Below are 15441 nucleotides of genomic sequence, written 5' to 3'. Positions count from 1 at the left end.
CTGAGAACTCAAGCGTGATCATTCTGCTTGTCATCGGAGAAAAGACAAGAAGAAGGCGCGGAAACGAGAAGACAAGTTCACCGGAAGAGCAGTCAGTTTGAAGCAGAGGAGCACTCAACTCACCCTCTACTCCAAAGCACCATCTCCCCTCTTCCCTCCCTCCTGTTACTACCAGGCCAGATGTGGTGGGCAGTGCATGCTTGTCATCTCGGAGCTCTGGAAGCAAAGGCAGGAGGATTGACAGTTTGAGGAAGATCACCTAACTGGGGGGGGGGGGGGGGGCATCTCTGCAACTGTGAAGAAGTTGTCATCTGTGCTAAGACTGCTATTTTAAGGTCACCCACACCCCTTTAAGGAACCCTCACCCATGTGCCCATAAGTAAGCCCAATAAACTCACTGATGCACCGAACTAGACTTGGGTATAATCATTACTTTCGTTTGTCTTGAGTGCCCTGCCTGAGATGCTTACGTCTCCCCATGAAAAGCTAGCCCAGCTCCCCAAGATTCTTCTCACAGAAGACCAACAAACCCCAGAGAGCTCAGTCTACACTCCAATCACCTCAGCCTTGAAAAAGTAAATAGAATGTTGTTTTTACAATATTTTACTATAAAAGTAACATTGGCCTTTACAGAAAAATAAGGAAGAAGATCAAAATCCCTTATAATCCCATCACCCTGAAGCATGACTTTTGCCATGTTGGTACAAGTCCATTTTAGCATTGCTGAGACCGTATAGTCTGACATAACCTGTAACATATGCGGTTCCCATGTTGCTGCAATCTGTTAATGACAGTGAGTTGATTAATTTTATTGGCTGTGTGAATTTATGGCAGAAGAGTCTGGAGTTGGGAAGCGGTAAATCATAGAAGTTATTAGTACAGTCAACCACTGGGGACCAGTACTGTAGTGTCTGTTGGTTTCGGGACTCACATAGATGACTCTGCATGGGCCTCCTTAATGTCTACAGCATCCCCTTGGCCAGGAAACACTAGATCCTGACCTTTCTGGTTTGCTTTTCCCAATCCCAAGTCAAGAAAAGGGAGATTAAATGTGGTTCTGGTAATCAGGCTCTGCATCTTCATCCGGAGCTTCAGGATGCTTGAGAAGTGAATAGGTGATTGTATTCTCAACCTTAGAGAAAGCAGAAATGAGCCCTTAGAGCTGCAGAGAGATCATGGGGAGAGCAGGGGAGCAGGGAGAGGGGAAAGGGCCCCGCTGGGCTCACTCACCTCAGTTTTGGCAGCTTCTTCGAGATCAGGAGGATTGTCTGTGGGCAAAAACAAGTGATCAACTTGGGCACTGCTGGAAAAGAGGGCCTGATGTGCTATTATTGAGGCTGCAAAACCAAAGCTCAAAGCAGAGCCAAGACAAGGCTTGCCCAGCCCAACCCAGGCCTTCAGGCCATGCAGTGCGGCAGTCTAGCCCTCCTTCCCTGACTGTCTTGGAATCCAGCCTTCCCCCGCTGCCCACGCTGGCAAAGGGAAACACACGCTTGCCGCCGCCTTCTTTTCAGACAATTGCTGAAAAAACTTGTTGCTGTTTCCCAGCAGCAAACCAGGCAGCTTTGGGGCTCTGGAAGGTTGGAGAGTGGGGAAATGTTTAGACCAGAGTGAAATCAGTTCCAAACTTTTTGCCTGCCACAGACTGTAGGGAGAGAAAGGAATGGACAAGCGCAGTTTATTCTTGATAAAGCGTTGAAGAACCAGGTACTCTAACATTAAAAGGAAAGAAAAAGACAGAGGAGGAGAAAGAAAGAGGAGAGAAGAGAGACAAGAAGTTGAGGAGAGAGGAAAGATGGGAAAAAGAGAGAAGAAAAAGACAATATTTCTCTGATAAATATCCCAAACACCACATTCTCTTATGGTTTTTGTCCTAAGTTCCCTTTGCCAGTATGAAACGCAGCCCCAGGGTCTGTAAACTGGCATTTTGGGAAGTGAGGGAAGAGGCTGGGACAATGCCTCCAGTCTCTTCACTCACTCCCTGGACACAGAGAGCCCTGTTTGCCATGTTCCAAATTCTGTCCCCACAACACGTTCAGAATTTCCCCTTTGAATACACTTCCTAGCAACTGCTGCAGCTAACGATGCCTTTAGGGGAAATCACCAACTCCGGTGCCAGGCTGCATAAATGCCGTATGAAATGTGTTTATACCAGAGTAGACAAAGCCAGACGAACAGGTGAAGACAGTCGTACTTAAACTTTTTTTTTTCTTTTTTTCTTTTTTGTAGACCTAGTTTGATCCTAGATGTGGATCTGCATAGCCCGGCTGAAGAACATGGACCTTGCTCAAAGCGAAGCTAAGTGAATGCTATTTTGCTCAAGCTCTCATATCTGTTGGTTCTGCTCTGAGTCATACTCTAGCTTCCTGAAGCGGAATCCCCAAGGAAGTCTTCCTCCTGTCTGCTTCTGCTGTCATGGAAGCCCCTAGAGAAAACTCCACTCGACTTTATGCTCTGTCTTTAACTATAATCAAGCAATTGCCTGAAATACTCCTGCTCCTTCTACATTCTTCTTCCTGCACCAGGGCTGAAAAGTCACTGGCTTTCATTTCTCAGACTTACAAGAGTTCAGAGGTCATCCAAACCACCCACCTACCCATCCACTTCTTCGACCCCATCACAGGAAGTGGTCTACTCCAGATTCAGTTGTATGATAGGGGAAGGATCAGGCCAGTGTTTGATAAACCAGATCAGTGGGCATTAGAGCCAAGGTGTGCCCATAGAGTGTAACCTATGAATAGTTCTAATCCCCCAGAATGTCCTCAACTCAAACCTCCTCTCAATATCTACTAAAAATTGAGCCGTACCATGCCTACCCCTACTCTTCCACAGGGACACACTCCTGAAAAAAATCTCCAGGGTTACCTGGGACCTCCTCCTTTCCTCTTGGGGGCCTCCCTTCTTAATCTTATTGGCCTCCATCATACAACCGTTAAGCCTATCCTTTGCCAGATCTGCCACATCTCCCCAGAAAGATCCAAATGCCTCTGAAGTCTTGCTCGGGAAATGTCTCCAGAGTCTTCGTTTGCCTAGAAGTTTAGTCACCCTCCATCCTCTTTCTCTCTCTGGAATCAATGTTCCTTTTCTCATCTCTAGTGAGATCCTCCTTAGGTCCAAGAGTTAGACTCAGAACTGACCAAGAGATTTGAGTCACAGCCATCCTTCCCCCGCTCCCCGCTCTCCTGCACTCCCACTGAACTCACATGAGCTGCTGTTTGCTGGCTCCGGTCCACATGGAGGCCCTGGGCTGACCGGCACTGAGCCCCCAGAGGGCTCGCTGTACTCACCTAGTTCCGGGGGAAGGGTATCTCCCTTTTCCCTGGGATCAGGGTTTCCTGGGAGAGCTAGGAGGGGCATGTAGGAAGTTAGTAGGATTATGGGATTATGAAACCTCAGGATCAAGGACCAGGGTCAGAACTGAGTTAAAAGCAACAGAGACCTTTCCCTCTCATTGTCTCCCTCTCTTCCCAACTTCCCAGCTCCTCTTCCCAGGAGCCTCTCCAGCCTATAGTGACCAAGAATACTCCAAGAGATGTCACAAAAAACACTCCACTGCATCTTTCTTAGGCTTGCCTGGCCTTTTAGAAGTGTGATCTTTTGGCTGGGTGTGATGGAGCATTGCCTTTAATCCCAGCACTCAGGGCGCAGAGGCAAGAGGATCACTGTGAGTTGGAGGCCAGCCTGGTCTACATAGTGCATTCCCAACCAGATGGGACTAGTGACCCTGCCTCAAAAAAAAGAAAAAGAAAAGAAAAAAATGTAACCTTTCTCTCTGCATCTCTCAGTATTTACTGATCACCCATACTGAATTCCTATGAACCAACTGTAAAGTGTGTTGTGAGATATTAGGTATTAGTTAGTAGTAGTATTTTCTCTTTCTCTGTGGCTTCAGTTGACCTGCCTACACCATTCCTGATCTCTGTGCCTTGGCCACAGTTCCTAGAATGCCCTTCCACTGTGCCTAGCTAATGGCTACCCCCAGACATCACCCTTCTCCACCGTGGTTAACAGCTTATAATTTGTGCTCTTTACTATCTGTTAGGCACTGGTACAAGGATTCGGCCTCACTCATTGTCATAACACTCCTGTCAAGTAGGTTCCCCAGTGTTCTTTGTTTTTCAGACTAGTAAACTGAGGCACAGAGGTTGAATAATTCACTCAACATTATATATCTGCTGAGATGTGAGCGGAGATTTGAGCCATATCAATCTGGTCCTCTGTGTGTATTTCAATCACCACACTACACGGGCTCCCCAACGAAGCCTTCTCCAACTGCCCCAGCCAGGCTGCCTGCTACAGTTTAGATCTGAAATGTCCATTAAAATCTCATGCATTAAATGCTTAGTCACCAGGTGAAACAATGGGAGGGAGCCGAAACTTTGAAGTTATGGACTGAGTAGAAAGTCTTTAGGTCATCAGGGACATGCTCTTGATGAAGATTGTGGGATCTCCCATCTCTTCCTTGATCTCTTTGTTTCTATACTTCCTCTACGATATCCTACGATATCCTGAAATAAAGCTTTTTGCTTATTTACTTATCTATTTTAAGATAGGATTTGAACTTGTGATCCTCCCTGGCCTCCTGAAGGCTGAAATGTATTTACCACCACACCTAGCAACTCTTTCTCTTCAGAAGTGGATTGTCTGAAGTATTTTGTTATAGTGACAGAAAGCTGATAAATTAATGGGGTTGTGGAATCTTCCTTTTTAAATTTTAGACGGGAACTTTGCTGTGTAGCACAAGCTGACTTCACACTCATCCTTCAGCCCAGGCTAGCTTCAGACTCTTTGGGAAAAAAATCTTCAACTTATTTATTGTTGTGTGGGGTATACACCATAGTATATCTATGGAGGTCAGAGGACACTTCTGTGGGATCAGTTCTCTCTTCCCACCTTACTCGGAGACCAGAGACTGAACTAAAATCACAGGGCTCATACCGCAAGCACCTGTACTGATGGAGTCATCTCACTGGCCCTGGTTTCAGACTTCCGTTCCTCCTGTCTTAGCATCCTGGGATTGCGGAACGCGTTACCACCTCCAGTTCATAATCACGTTCTATCATTTCATTGCTCTCATCCCTTCTTGCAAGGATCCACTTATATTTCTGTCTTCCTCACAATGCTGACAACTAGCTGAGGGTAGAAGTAGAAACTAACACCTACAGTGACCAGCTCAGGGTGTGGCACATCACCAAGTTTGTTCAAGTCTTGCTTAACAGATGAATTTGTGAGTAGGTGAATAAATATGACGGCACTATATTGTAAGCGAAGAAGTCTCTAACCCCTAGCTAGCCCTAGCTAAGTAGGAACTGATAATCAGAGGGTCCAAAGAGAGCCACCAACCTGGAGCCTGTTTCTTCTTGAGATAGATCAAGGATACTAGGATAATAACAAGGGCTGCTACAGCAATTCCAGTGACAGCAGCTACAATGGTCAACACCGGTAAAGACCTGCTGGATTTGGGCTCTGGAAAAGACAGATATGAGGACAGGTAATAAGTTCTCTCTGTGTATCCACCCTTCCTCCATTGCTATGCTCAGTGTTTATTATCTAGAGTTGCTGTGTCCAGGCCACTCATGGGTGTAATACAGCACCCTGAAACCTCATCTGCATGGGTTTCTGTGAATAGACTTGTTCCTCTCCAGTAACAAAGTGTTTCTACCAGACTAATGAGGGCATGCACACGGGTGAAGATGTAGAAGAAGAAGGGACAGCCCTCAGAGGCAATGGGGAGGATGGATCTGAAGCCACCCAGAGCTGGTGGTACCACCACCGTCAAGAGTGAAGGGCTAGTATATGAGACACAAGAAGTTACACTTTGCTGGGGATGCTGTGAATGTGTTCCTCTGATTGATGGATAAATAAAACGCTGATTGGCCAGTAGCCAGGCAGGATGTATAGTGTAGGCAGGATAAGGAGAGAGGAGAATTCTGGGAAGTGGAAGGCTGAGTAAGTACCGGTAAGCCACAAGACATGAGGCAACTTATATATTAATAGAAATGGGTTGATTTAAGATATAAGAACAGATAGCAAGAAGGCTGCCACGGCCATACAGTTGATAAGTAATATAAGTCTCTGTGTGTTTACTTGGTTCTGAGCGGCTGCAGGAGCCAGGTGGACACAAGAAAACTCCAGCTACAACATTTCAGCTCTTTGGAATGTCTGGAATGTCTAGGAACTTAGAGAACCTTTGCACCAATGACAAGGCTCTGTTTCACTGCTGCCTTATCACCCACCACCTGCAAGTGAAGAGCTCTGGGCTAAGCCACTTGCCATCACTTGGCAAGGGCTTCACAGCTCTCCTCTTTGCCTCCGATCCCAGTTCCTAGGTCTCCATGTGGGGCTACACAACTCTAGCCTTTGTTTGTCTCCTCTTCTCCCTTTCCAACATCTTGACAGAGTCCCCATACCTTGGACAGTGATGGTCACAGGCTTCGATGAGTATTTTGTCCTTCCTAGAAGTCCTGTGCAGTGGTAATCACCACTGTGGCTGTGATTGGCTTTGGAGATGGAGAAGTTGCCACTGTAATGATGAAATTTCACCGATTTTCCATTCTGGTAGAATGTGACCTTGTTCAGGGGTTTGTTCCTCCAACCATGGCACCTCAGCATGATGGTTTCTCCTTCCAGGAATACCAGTTGAGGGGTCTGGAGCAGCAGCCAGTCTGAAAGACACAAAAAGACCATAGGACTCAGAGAGCCTTGGCTCAGCTCTGAGACCCAGGCCACCCTTCCAGGTGGGATAGGATATACTAAGGGGAGAGAGCTTTAGTTTGACATCAGACAATTTTGATCTCTGATTCTAGCTCCATTCATTTACAAGCTCTTCAGTCTTGGGCAAGTAATATAACCCTTCTGGGTCCCACCTTCCTCATCTGTGAAAATGGCATGATCAGATTTTGTAGCTACAATAGTTCCTGGTGCCTAACATTCTCCTCCCTCTCTTGAGAGAAGGCAGCTGCCATCCAGTCCTAACAGGAAGAATACAAGAGATGGAGGTGTAAGCCCTTTCCAGTAGGAAAGAGGAAGGAATCCAGTCTGATGGCTATGAAGAGGCTATAACAGAGCCTTCTGTTTGGGGGTCAGAACATCTTGAACCTCCAAAATGTTGGTTTCCTTGATGAATAGTAACAGATGTGGAACTACAGTCCAGCAGGGCCAGAGGCAAATCATTAGCTTGCTATGTACATACTTTTGAGGAAAAACTGGGATCCAGTGACAGGAGGGAACAAAGAGGGACAGTGACGATAGTCATCAGTGCAGTCTCGTGGTGGCTTTTCTGTGGAGAAAATCTACTTTTTGCCAGGAGCCTTGCAAAACTGTTGATCTGCTCAGCAAAGGTTTAGGAAGCCCTGCCCTGTTCTGGATACTGCAAATATGGGAACGGATGAGACACAGCTTTTCTCCTCAAGTGCCCACAAGCTGGCGGAAGAAAAAGAAAGCCAAGGACACCCAGGACGGTGAAGGCATGAGGCCAGGAAAAAGCCCATGCTCCCCTGAACCTCCGGAAAGAGGCCTTAGCACCCTCAGCTGAGCAGATGAGCAAGCTGAACTCAAGGTTAAATAAATTAATTAACCATATTTATAGAGACGGTCCTTCTCCCAGCTCGCATTCAGTTGTGGGCTATCGGCATTTTTTCTGAGTGTCATGTAACAGAAGAGTTTCTATGAAATAGGGACTTCCTTTTTCTGTCACATTCAGCTAGCGGTCTGTCTTTGTCCTTGAACTTCTCTTGCTCAATCAGGACTACCAGAAGAAAAAAAAAAAAAAAAGATTCACACATGCTGAGGAATTTCTTAGGAATTCGCATGCCCTCCACATGCACACTAAGCATAAGGACGGGTAAAAAGGGAAATGAGTGGACAAAAGCCCTTCCAAGCAATTCACAGCGATGCTTCCCAGAAACCAGGCGACCCCTTTTCCTGCAAATCTTGCAGTAAGCAGATCCACCCCACCCCACCCCCAACTTCCTGGTATCCCAGCTGCTCCCTGGGCCTGTGTCTACTAACCAGAAATCACTCCCAGATGTACAGGGTCGCTGAGGCTGGTCTGGCCCGTTTGACACTGATACTCTCCACTGTTATTGACTGTGGCTTTAAATGTGTAGCTGGGATGGGCCTGGCTGCTGATGGCTCTCCCATTGTGGAGCCACTGGGTCGAATCGTTCCCAAGGTTGCGGGTCCCTTCGCACTTCAGTGTCACACTGTCTTCCCGGAGCACCTGGATCCATGGGGGCTCAAGTTTCACCACAGCCTTCGGGAGATCTGCTGAGTTTCGGGGAGAGAGAAGGCAGCTTGAGGCAAGGGAGCCCCAAGAACCCAAGCGGGCTCCGAGTCTCAGATTAAAAAGGCACCCGTATTCCTACTGAGTGCATCAAGGATGGGACCCCGCCCAGAAAACTTCTTCCACTAAATTCTTCTACTCATTCCTTCCCACAAGCCCCAGGGAACTCACTGGGAATGTAATTGACCCTCAGCAGAGTGGAACAAGAGAGAAGTTTGGAGTGGGCTTTCAAACCCAACAGACACTTTAGTTGCCTGTTTAACATTTCAAAGCGGACCTGGCCCTCAGGTTCTCCAAGCATCCCTCAATCCCTCCCTACCTGGTATAGGGTATGGCTGGCATACTCCGCCCCATACCCTGAACTCTTTTTCTTGATTTTTTTCTTTTTCCTTCCTTCCTTCCTTCCTTCCTTCCTTCCTTCCTTCCTTCCTTCTTTCTTTCTTTCTTTATTTATTTATTTTGGGGTTTTTTTTTTTGAGACAAAGTTTCTCTGTGTAACAATCCTGGTTGTCCTGGAATTCGCTTTGTAGACCAGGCTGGCCTCAAACTCATAGAAATCTGCCTGCCTCTGCCTCCTGAGTGCTGGGATTCAAAGGCGTGCACCACCACAGTCCTGGTTTACCCTGAACTCTTTAGCCTAGGGACTGGGCTGCCCTTCTCCCAGAGGCTCTTCCCTATATCATGCAGACATTTTGGTTACCCGCCCCTTTTTGTACCTTTGGCCTCCTGGCTACTACACGAGGTTCGCCCCTTGCCCTCCCTCTCTCTCCACATGGCCCAGCTCAGCCTGGTCATGTCGACTCTGGTCTCTCCCAGGTATCCCTGCCTCTGACTGTGCTCTCCCACATATCTATAATAAACTTTCTCCTCCACCATACCTAGGAGCAGTCATGTCCTTTCCTTTTTATTTATCTATTTATTTTCATTCAGGGGCAAAGGAGACACCCCAGGAATACGTATCTTTCGCCAAGGTATATTTAAGCTTCTCTTCTCCCTCTCTCCCTCCTATTACTTGCTTCCTCTGCATGCAGATGGCTTTCTCTGTCCGTAGAACAGGCCTTGGAGCCCTGGGCTGGCTAGTCATATGTCAGCTTAACACACAAACTAGATTTCTGTGAAAGGAGGGAGCCTCAGTTGAGAAAGTGCCTCTATAAGACCTGCCTGTAAGGCATTTTCTTAGTTAGTGATTACTGGGGGAGGGCCCAGCCTATTGTGGAGGGTGCCATCCCTGGGTTGGTGGCTCCAGGTTATATAAGAAAGCAAGGCTGAGCAAGCCATAGGAAGCAAGCCAGTAAGCAGCACCCCTCCATGGCCTCTGCACCAGCTCCTACCTCCAGGTTCCTGCCCTGTTTGAGTTCCTGTCTTGACTTTCTTTGTTAATGAACAGCAGTGTGGAAGTGTATGCCAACTAAACTGTTACTCCCTACTTGCTTTTTGGTCATGGTATTTTGTTGCAGCAGTAGATACCCTAACTAAGACAAGCCCTGAGACCCATGCAAAACAGAGGACTTAGCAACACATGGGACAGTCTAGACAGACAGTCTATGTGCTTGAATCTTACTCAGAGAGAGAGGACTTTGGGGCTATCTATCTATCTATTTGTTTATTTATTTGCAACAGAGTTTCTCTGTGTAGCCTTGGCCATCCTGGAACTTGCTCTGTAGACCAGGATGGCCTTGAACTCAGAGATCCACCTACCTCTACCTCCAGAGTGCCCCATACAACTGTTTTTGTTTGATTTTTATCTAATGCGGCTTTGAAAAATCTTTGATACATAATAACTGTATATATTCACAGGATACAGTATGATACTTCAATACATGCACACAACGGTGTGATCATTTGGTTACATAATGGTCAGAGTGATTTGCTTGTCTATCACCTCACACATCGTCTATTGGTATTGAGAATGTTCAAATCCTCCATACTAGCTACTATGAAATATACAATTAATTGTCAACCATAATTACCCTTTGTGGTGCTTTGAACAAAAATGGCCCCCATACGACCATAAAAAATGACACTATTAGGAGGTATTGCTTTGTTACAGTAGGTGTGGCCTTATTGGAGGAAGTGTGTCACTGGGCGTGGGCTTTGAGGTTTCAGATGCTCAAGCCAGGCCCAGTGTCACTCTCTTTTCCTGCTGCTTGCTGGTCCAGATGTAGAACTCTCAGCTACCTCTCCAGCATCATGTCTGCCTGCATGCCACCATGCTTCCCACCATGATGATAATGGACTAAACCTCTGAACTGAAAGCCAGCTCCAATTAAATATTTTCCTAAGAGTTGCCGTGGCCATGGTGTCTCTTCACAGCTGTAGGAACCGTAACTATAGCACATTAGATAGCCTTCTTGCTATAGCACATGAGAACTTACTCCTCATGTCTAACTCTACCCCTGTACCTATTAACCATTTTGTCTCCATCCTTCCCTCTCCTTCACCTTTCCCAGGCTCTGGTCATCTACTCTCTGCTTCTTTGAGATCAATTTTTTTAGAAGCTCTTGATTTAACTTAGAGAATGGAAGGCAGTTGGGAACAAGGACAGACTTCTCATTGTGATAATTGGCCCACATTTCACTATAACAGAACCAGAAGAGTTGATATACCAGTGAGCTGTGCTTTTTGACCACCTGCCTCCCCAGACAGAGGGAAGGAGGAGAAAGACAGGGCATCTGCTGTGAACAGTGGCCCTCTCCTGGTCCTGACCGGGTCCTGAGCTTGGTTGCTGGTACATTCTGAGCAGTTCCAGGCAGACCCCTGGGGGAAGAGGGACGTGACACACAGGAGAGGTATGAAAAGAGAGCTTACCATGTGTTCCAGCAACAAGATCTGTAAGAAAGGAAGCAAACGTCAACCAGAGCCTGGACTTCCATACTGAGACATGCCTGCCCAGACCCAGAACCCCCTTCATCCCTATAGCTCAACCTTCATGGCATGGCCATCCCCTGGGACTGCCTAAATGAAGTACACTTTCAGAAATTCTTTTTTTTTTTTTTAATTTGCGTTTCTTTTTTATTTTTTTATTTTTTTTATTTTTATTTTTTTAAAGATTTATTTATTTACTTACACACCATGTATGACTTTATGCCAGAAGAGGGCACCAGATCTCATTACAGATGGCTGTGAGCCACCATGTGGTTGCTGGGATTTGAACTCAGGACCTCTGGAAGAGAAGTCAGTGCTCTTAACCTCTGAGCCATCTCTCCAGCCCAACTTTCAGAAATTCTTAAGCTCTGTCCCCAGTAACATCTGTTTGGTCTGTTTAAAACACCCTCGATGATGAGGAACAAAGCTGAAAACAGAGATGGATGCCATCTTCTGCAGGACAGTCGTTGCCAAATGAAATGGCATCAAGTGAGAACACACACAGAATCCACATGTTGACTGGACACCGTGGTGGTTAATCTCCATTATCGACTTGAATAGATTACCGTGGAGGTTAATCTCCATTATCGACTTGGCTAGATTGAGAATCACCGTGGAAACATCTTTCATTGTGTCTAAAAGGGTATTTCTGGAAAGGTTTAGCTAGAGCGGTAAGGCCCATCGTGAATACGGGTATGACCATCCAATGGGCTAGGGGCCCAGCCGAAAAAACAAGAGGAGGAAGCCAGTTGCACACCAGCATTCCTATCTCTCTGCTTCCTGACTGTGGGTGTGAGGGGACCAGCCCAGGCTCCTGTCACCATGCCTTCCCACCACAATGCCCTCCGATCACATGCTGAAATAAACTCTTCCTTAAGTTTTCGCCTGGTGCTTTGTCAAAGTAATGAGAAAAATAATTAAATACAACTGATAGACAATGACCTTGCAGAGGTAACTTCACTTTTCTCTACTTTGATCCCCTTGCTTATCAATGGAAATGATGACAGCAATACCCGTGCCATAAATTGTTGTGAGGATTGTGATAATCCAGATATGGCATCTGCATGGTGCCAAAGGCACCTTTATAAATGATCGTGAGCAAATTTTCGAAGTTTGCTATTTAGTAAACAATGAGAAGTTCATATTGGGGCTGAATGTGCTGTGTCAGACTAATTGGGACAGAGGAAGTACCAGAGATTACTAAGAAAAAGATGGTGATCTAGAATGCATGTTTATGGCTGTGCACCATCTGGGCTTCTTCATCCCTTGACTTTCTATCTGTAGTGAACCTTCTCTCATATAGAAGAAGCTACACAGGCCCATGCTATACCTCAAGGCCTTGTGATCATCACTCCAAACCACACCAGCTTCAAAACCACAAAATCAGATGGTCCAGGCTTCACTCACCACAATAGTCCTCCTCCTTTTTTCTTCCATTTGCCCAAGTGCAGCCTCTGTACTCACTTGACCACGACTTTTATCTCACTACTGTCTTCCTGTAAGTACACACACACACACACACACACACACACACACACACACACACACACCCCTAGCTTAGAGTCCATGATTCATTATTAGCATCAGCTCCTTGCAAATCCCTTTATTCTTTTGTTGCTGTTGTTGCTGAGACAAGGTCTCACGTAGCCCAGGCTGGTTTCAGACTTCTCAGGTAGCCCATGTTGGCCTGGAACTCCAGTTCTTCCTGCCTCTACTTCCCAAATACCGTGAGTGGATCCCCTTAACTTATTTACCCTTTTCGACTCTATCAAGTGCATGGATATTCCCCCATGACTTTGCTTGCTCATCTGCACTGACAAGAAAGTAAAGAAGCCACACATGTAAGAGAAACTTAAGAGGCAGGACTGAGAAAAACTGGCATTTAATGGGGCATGAAGTTGATAAACGTGGATGACCAGGGGAAAGGTGGCTTTGCTCATGCAAGTAGAAAGATTAGAAAGATAAGAAAACTTGTAAGGAAATGATGCTATGTTGAATTTTGAATATAATTTTGTCTCTAAGCTGACAAGTCTGTTTATAGATGTCTAATCGACAGGCAGAGAAATTAAAGCACACAGAGGAAGGGAGGACAAATAAGTTTGGGAGCTAGCGACATAGGAGTTAAGAACTGAAAACCCTGGGTATGTGGAATTAGCAAGGGGGTGAGTACAGTGCATGAAAAGGAGAAAAAAACTAGAGATGTGAAAGGGAGAGACCATCATCTCCGCATTCCTTCTATACCCAACAAATAGGAAAACTACATTCTTGTCCAATGTACTCGTTAGAAGGAAGACGAAGACCTTGTACTTTGCATCAAAAAAACTGCCTGTTTTGTTCACTGACATGACCCCAAATCCAGAGCAGTGTCTGCCACAAAGGGCTTGAAGAATCAACGGCGCACGGGTAGTAAAAGCCGAGTGTAGCGTCCACACTGCCTGGCTGAGAAAGATCCACGGGGGGGGGGGGGGGGGGGGTAGGGGGGTTGAAATGGGAGCACAAAGAGCAGGGCAGTACTGGAGCTTTATCAGGAGACAATGGGCCAGCACCGAAGGCGTTTAGAAAGCACTGTGCCTCCCCACACCTGTACTGGAAGATTCCATAGCTACACAGGACCAAAGTCAGGAGCAACCAAGACACAGTCAGAGAGTGTTATAATATTGAATCAAGTGATGAAGTCCTAAGTGTAGAGGCCCAGAAAACAGTAGGAAAAAAAAAACAGAGATTTAGCAAAAGAAAATGGGAGAGAAGGCCATTCTTGGGAGTCTCCACCAGGTGATTGATGGCTCTGTAGCACAAATAGAAAGGCGTATTGCCTTTCTAGGACCGAGCCTTTCTGTGTGAGAACTAAGCTATCTGGTGTCACTTTAATATACCTACTTGTGGGAAATAGTCTCTCTTCCATCCCTCTCCCCCTGGCAGCCACATCCCACCCAGCATTGACAGCTGAGGTCCCTCAGGGCTGACCAGATTTCACTATGAGTCATAGCATGTAACTTGGGCAAGGGGGTGGGGTGGCTATATGCCTTCCTCTCAGAAGTATGGTAGAAGCCCCAGAACTGAACTTAGAAGACAGTCTTGTAATAGGACTCCCTTCCTGGACTTCACCCAGACCCTTCTAATCACCCAGTACCGTCAGTTTCTGTCCTCTGGCCCACAGGTGAGACCAGGACCAGAAAAATCTTCCTCCGTCTCAGCCTAAGACCCCAACCCTGACTTTCTTACTGTGTGAGCCAAGCCCAAGCCCCATGGTCTATGCAGTGAAGGAGGCAGGAGGGATTTCTCTGGCCCCACAACTGGCAACTACAGACTTGCCCAGGTTTGTGATGCTCTGAACCTAAATTCCCAGGACAACCCTGATCTTCCTGTGCCTCTCCTTATATATTAAAGGGGGGCAGGGGTCTTCTGCTGGATAGAGTGGCCTCGTGGGCACAGAGAATAGCCACTGCCACCCCCTCAAATGCACCTTAGAGCTTCCTCCCAGTCCTTGTCTAAAGCAGCGCTAGACATCTCGCCTAAGATTTGGTCCTGTGTGAACTATAAATTCAAAGGGAAACCAGTCGCTTAGTTTATCCCTCATGTCTAGGACATTAGATTCGACTTGGAGAAGGGAGGGTGGCAGTGCCTCGGGGACCTGGGTACTGAGTGACAGTAGGTTCTAATGGGAAAAGGGGTAGTGCATCAGGCCGGGTACCAAGTGGCAGGGAGATGGGCAACAACAAAAACTCCTGCCAGCTTTGATTTTCAAAGGCCAGGCAGGTTGTTACAGCCTGGTTATTAACCTTCTACCCACTCTGGATTCTGCTGACATGCTTCCTGTGCTGCGTCCATCCCTGCACAAGTCCAACCCCAACCCTGCCTCCCTTCTGGAGTCTCTGACTTACGGAGCATAGCTGTCCACAGTAGCAAATGGCCCAAAGTCTGTGAGAGTGTGCGGACAGCCCAGTTGCTCTCCATGGGGAGAGGTAGGGATGATGGGATTCGCATCGTCTCCGGAGCAAGGCGGCTGCAGGCACAGGCTTCTCTCTAGCTTTGGCAGACTGTACCCAGAGAGCAAAATCTGGAGTCCAAATGCGGAAGTCAAAAGAAACGGTCTGTTTAATCATTGGCCCCTCCCCTTCCACCCTCTTTCCTTTCATCTGTTCCCTACTAGAAGACTCAGGACCGACCAGAGTCAACTTGGTTCAGCTCAAGTCACAAAAGTTTTAGAAACTGAGAATCAGTTTCCCTCTTGCTCTGCTGGAGTCAGAGCTGACCTGGGCCTCAGACAGGGAGATGGCCACCCAAACTCAGCC

At 46.8% G+C, this 15441-nt stretch overlaps 1 protein-coding gene and 1 long non-coding RNA gene across 2 annotated transcripts; one reads left to right on the top strand and one right to left on the bottom strand.

Annotated features, from left to right (window-relative positions):
• Nucleotides 1–587: 587 nt before the first annotated feature.
• On the bottom strand, nucleotides 588–15187 carry Fcgr2b (Fc gamma receptor IIb). Its single transcript, XM_059280097.1, has 8 exons — nucleotides 15031–15187; nucleotides 11093–11113; nucleotides 8011–8268; nucleotides 6411–6665; nucleotides 5344–5466; nucleotides 3204–3344; nucleotides 1231–1268; nucleotides 588–1132 (listed from the first exon to the last, which is right to left on the bottom strand). Exons 1-8 carry the CDS (start codon nucleotides 15131–15133, stop codon nucleotides 1046–1048), a joined length of 1026 nt encoding a protein of 341 aa, XP_059136080.1. The 5' UTR covers nucleotides 15134–15187; the 3' UTR covers nucleotides 588–1045.
• LOC131924869 (uncharacterized) lies at nucleotides 2057–7701 on the top strand. Its single transcript, XR_009383103.1, has 3 exons — nucleotides 2057–2178; nucleotides 5370–5491; nucleotides 6108–7701. It is a non-coding gene; the product is annotated as an uncharacterized LOC131924869 (long non-coding RNA).
• Nucleotides 15188–15441: the final 254 nt, after the last annotated feature.

This window comes from Peromyscus eremicus, chromosome 15 (assembly GCF_949786415.1).
Source record: "Peromyscus eremicus chromosome 15, PerEre_H2_v1, whole genome shotgun sequence".
Classification (NCBI taxonomy): Eukaryota; Metazoa; Chordata; class Mammalia; order Rodentia; family Cricetidae; genus Peromyscus; species Peromyscus eremicus.
The sequence above is the reverse complement of the archived record's forward strand: the minus strand, read 5'-3'. Positions and strand labels throughout refer to the sequence as shown.

Bases quoted from the DNA above. Each gene is read 5' to 3' on its own strand.
- Fcgr2b (XM_059280097.1), bottom strand. From the start codon at position 15,133: ATGCGAATCCCATCATCCCTACCTCTCCCCATGGAGAGCAACTGGGCT. The intron at 8,269-11,092 runs GTAAGCTCTCTT...CCCGAAACTCAG, and splicing joins TCTTGTTGCTGGAACACATG to CAGATCTCCCGAAGGCTGTG. The intron at 6,666-8,010 runs GTTAGTAGACAC...TGTGTCTTTCAG, and splicing joins ACATCTGGGAGTGATTTCTG to ACTGGCTGCTGCTCCAGACC.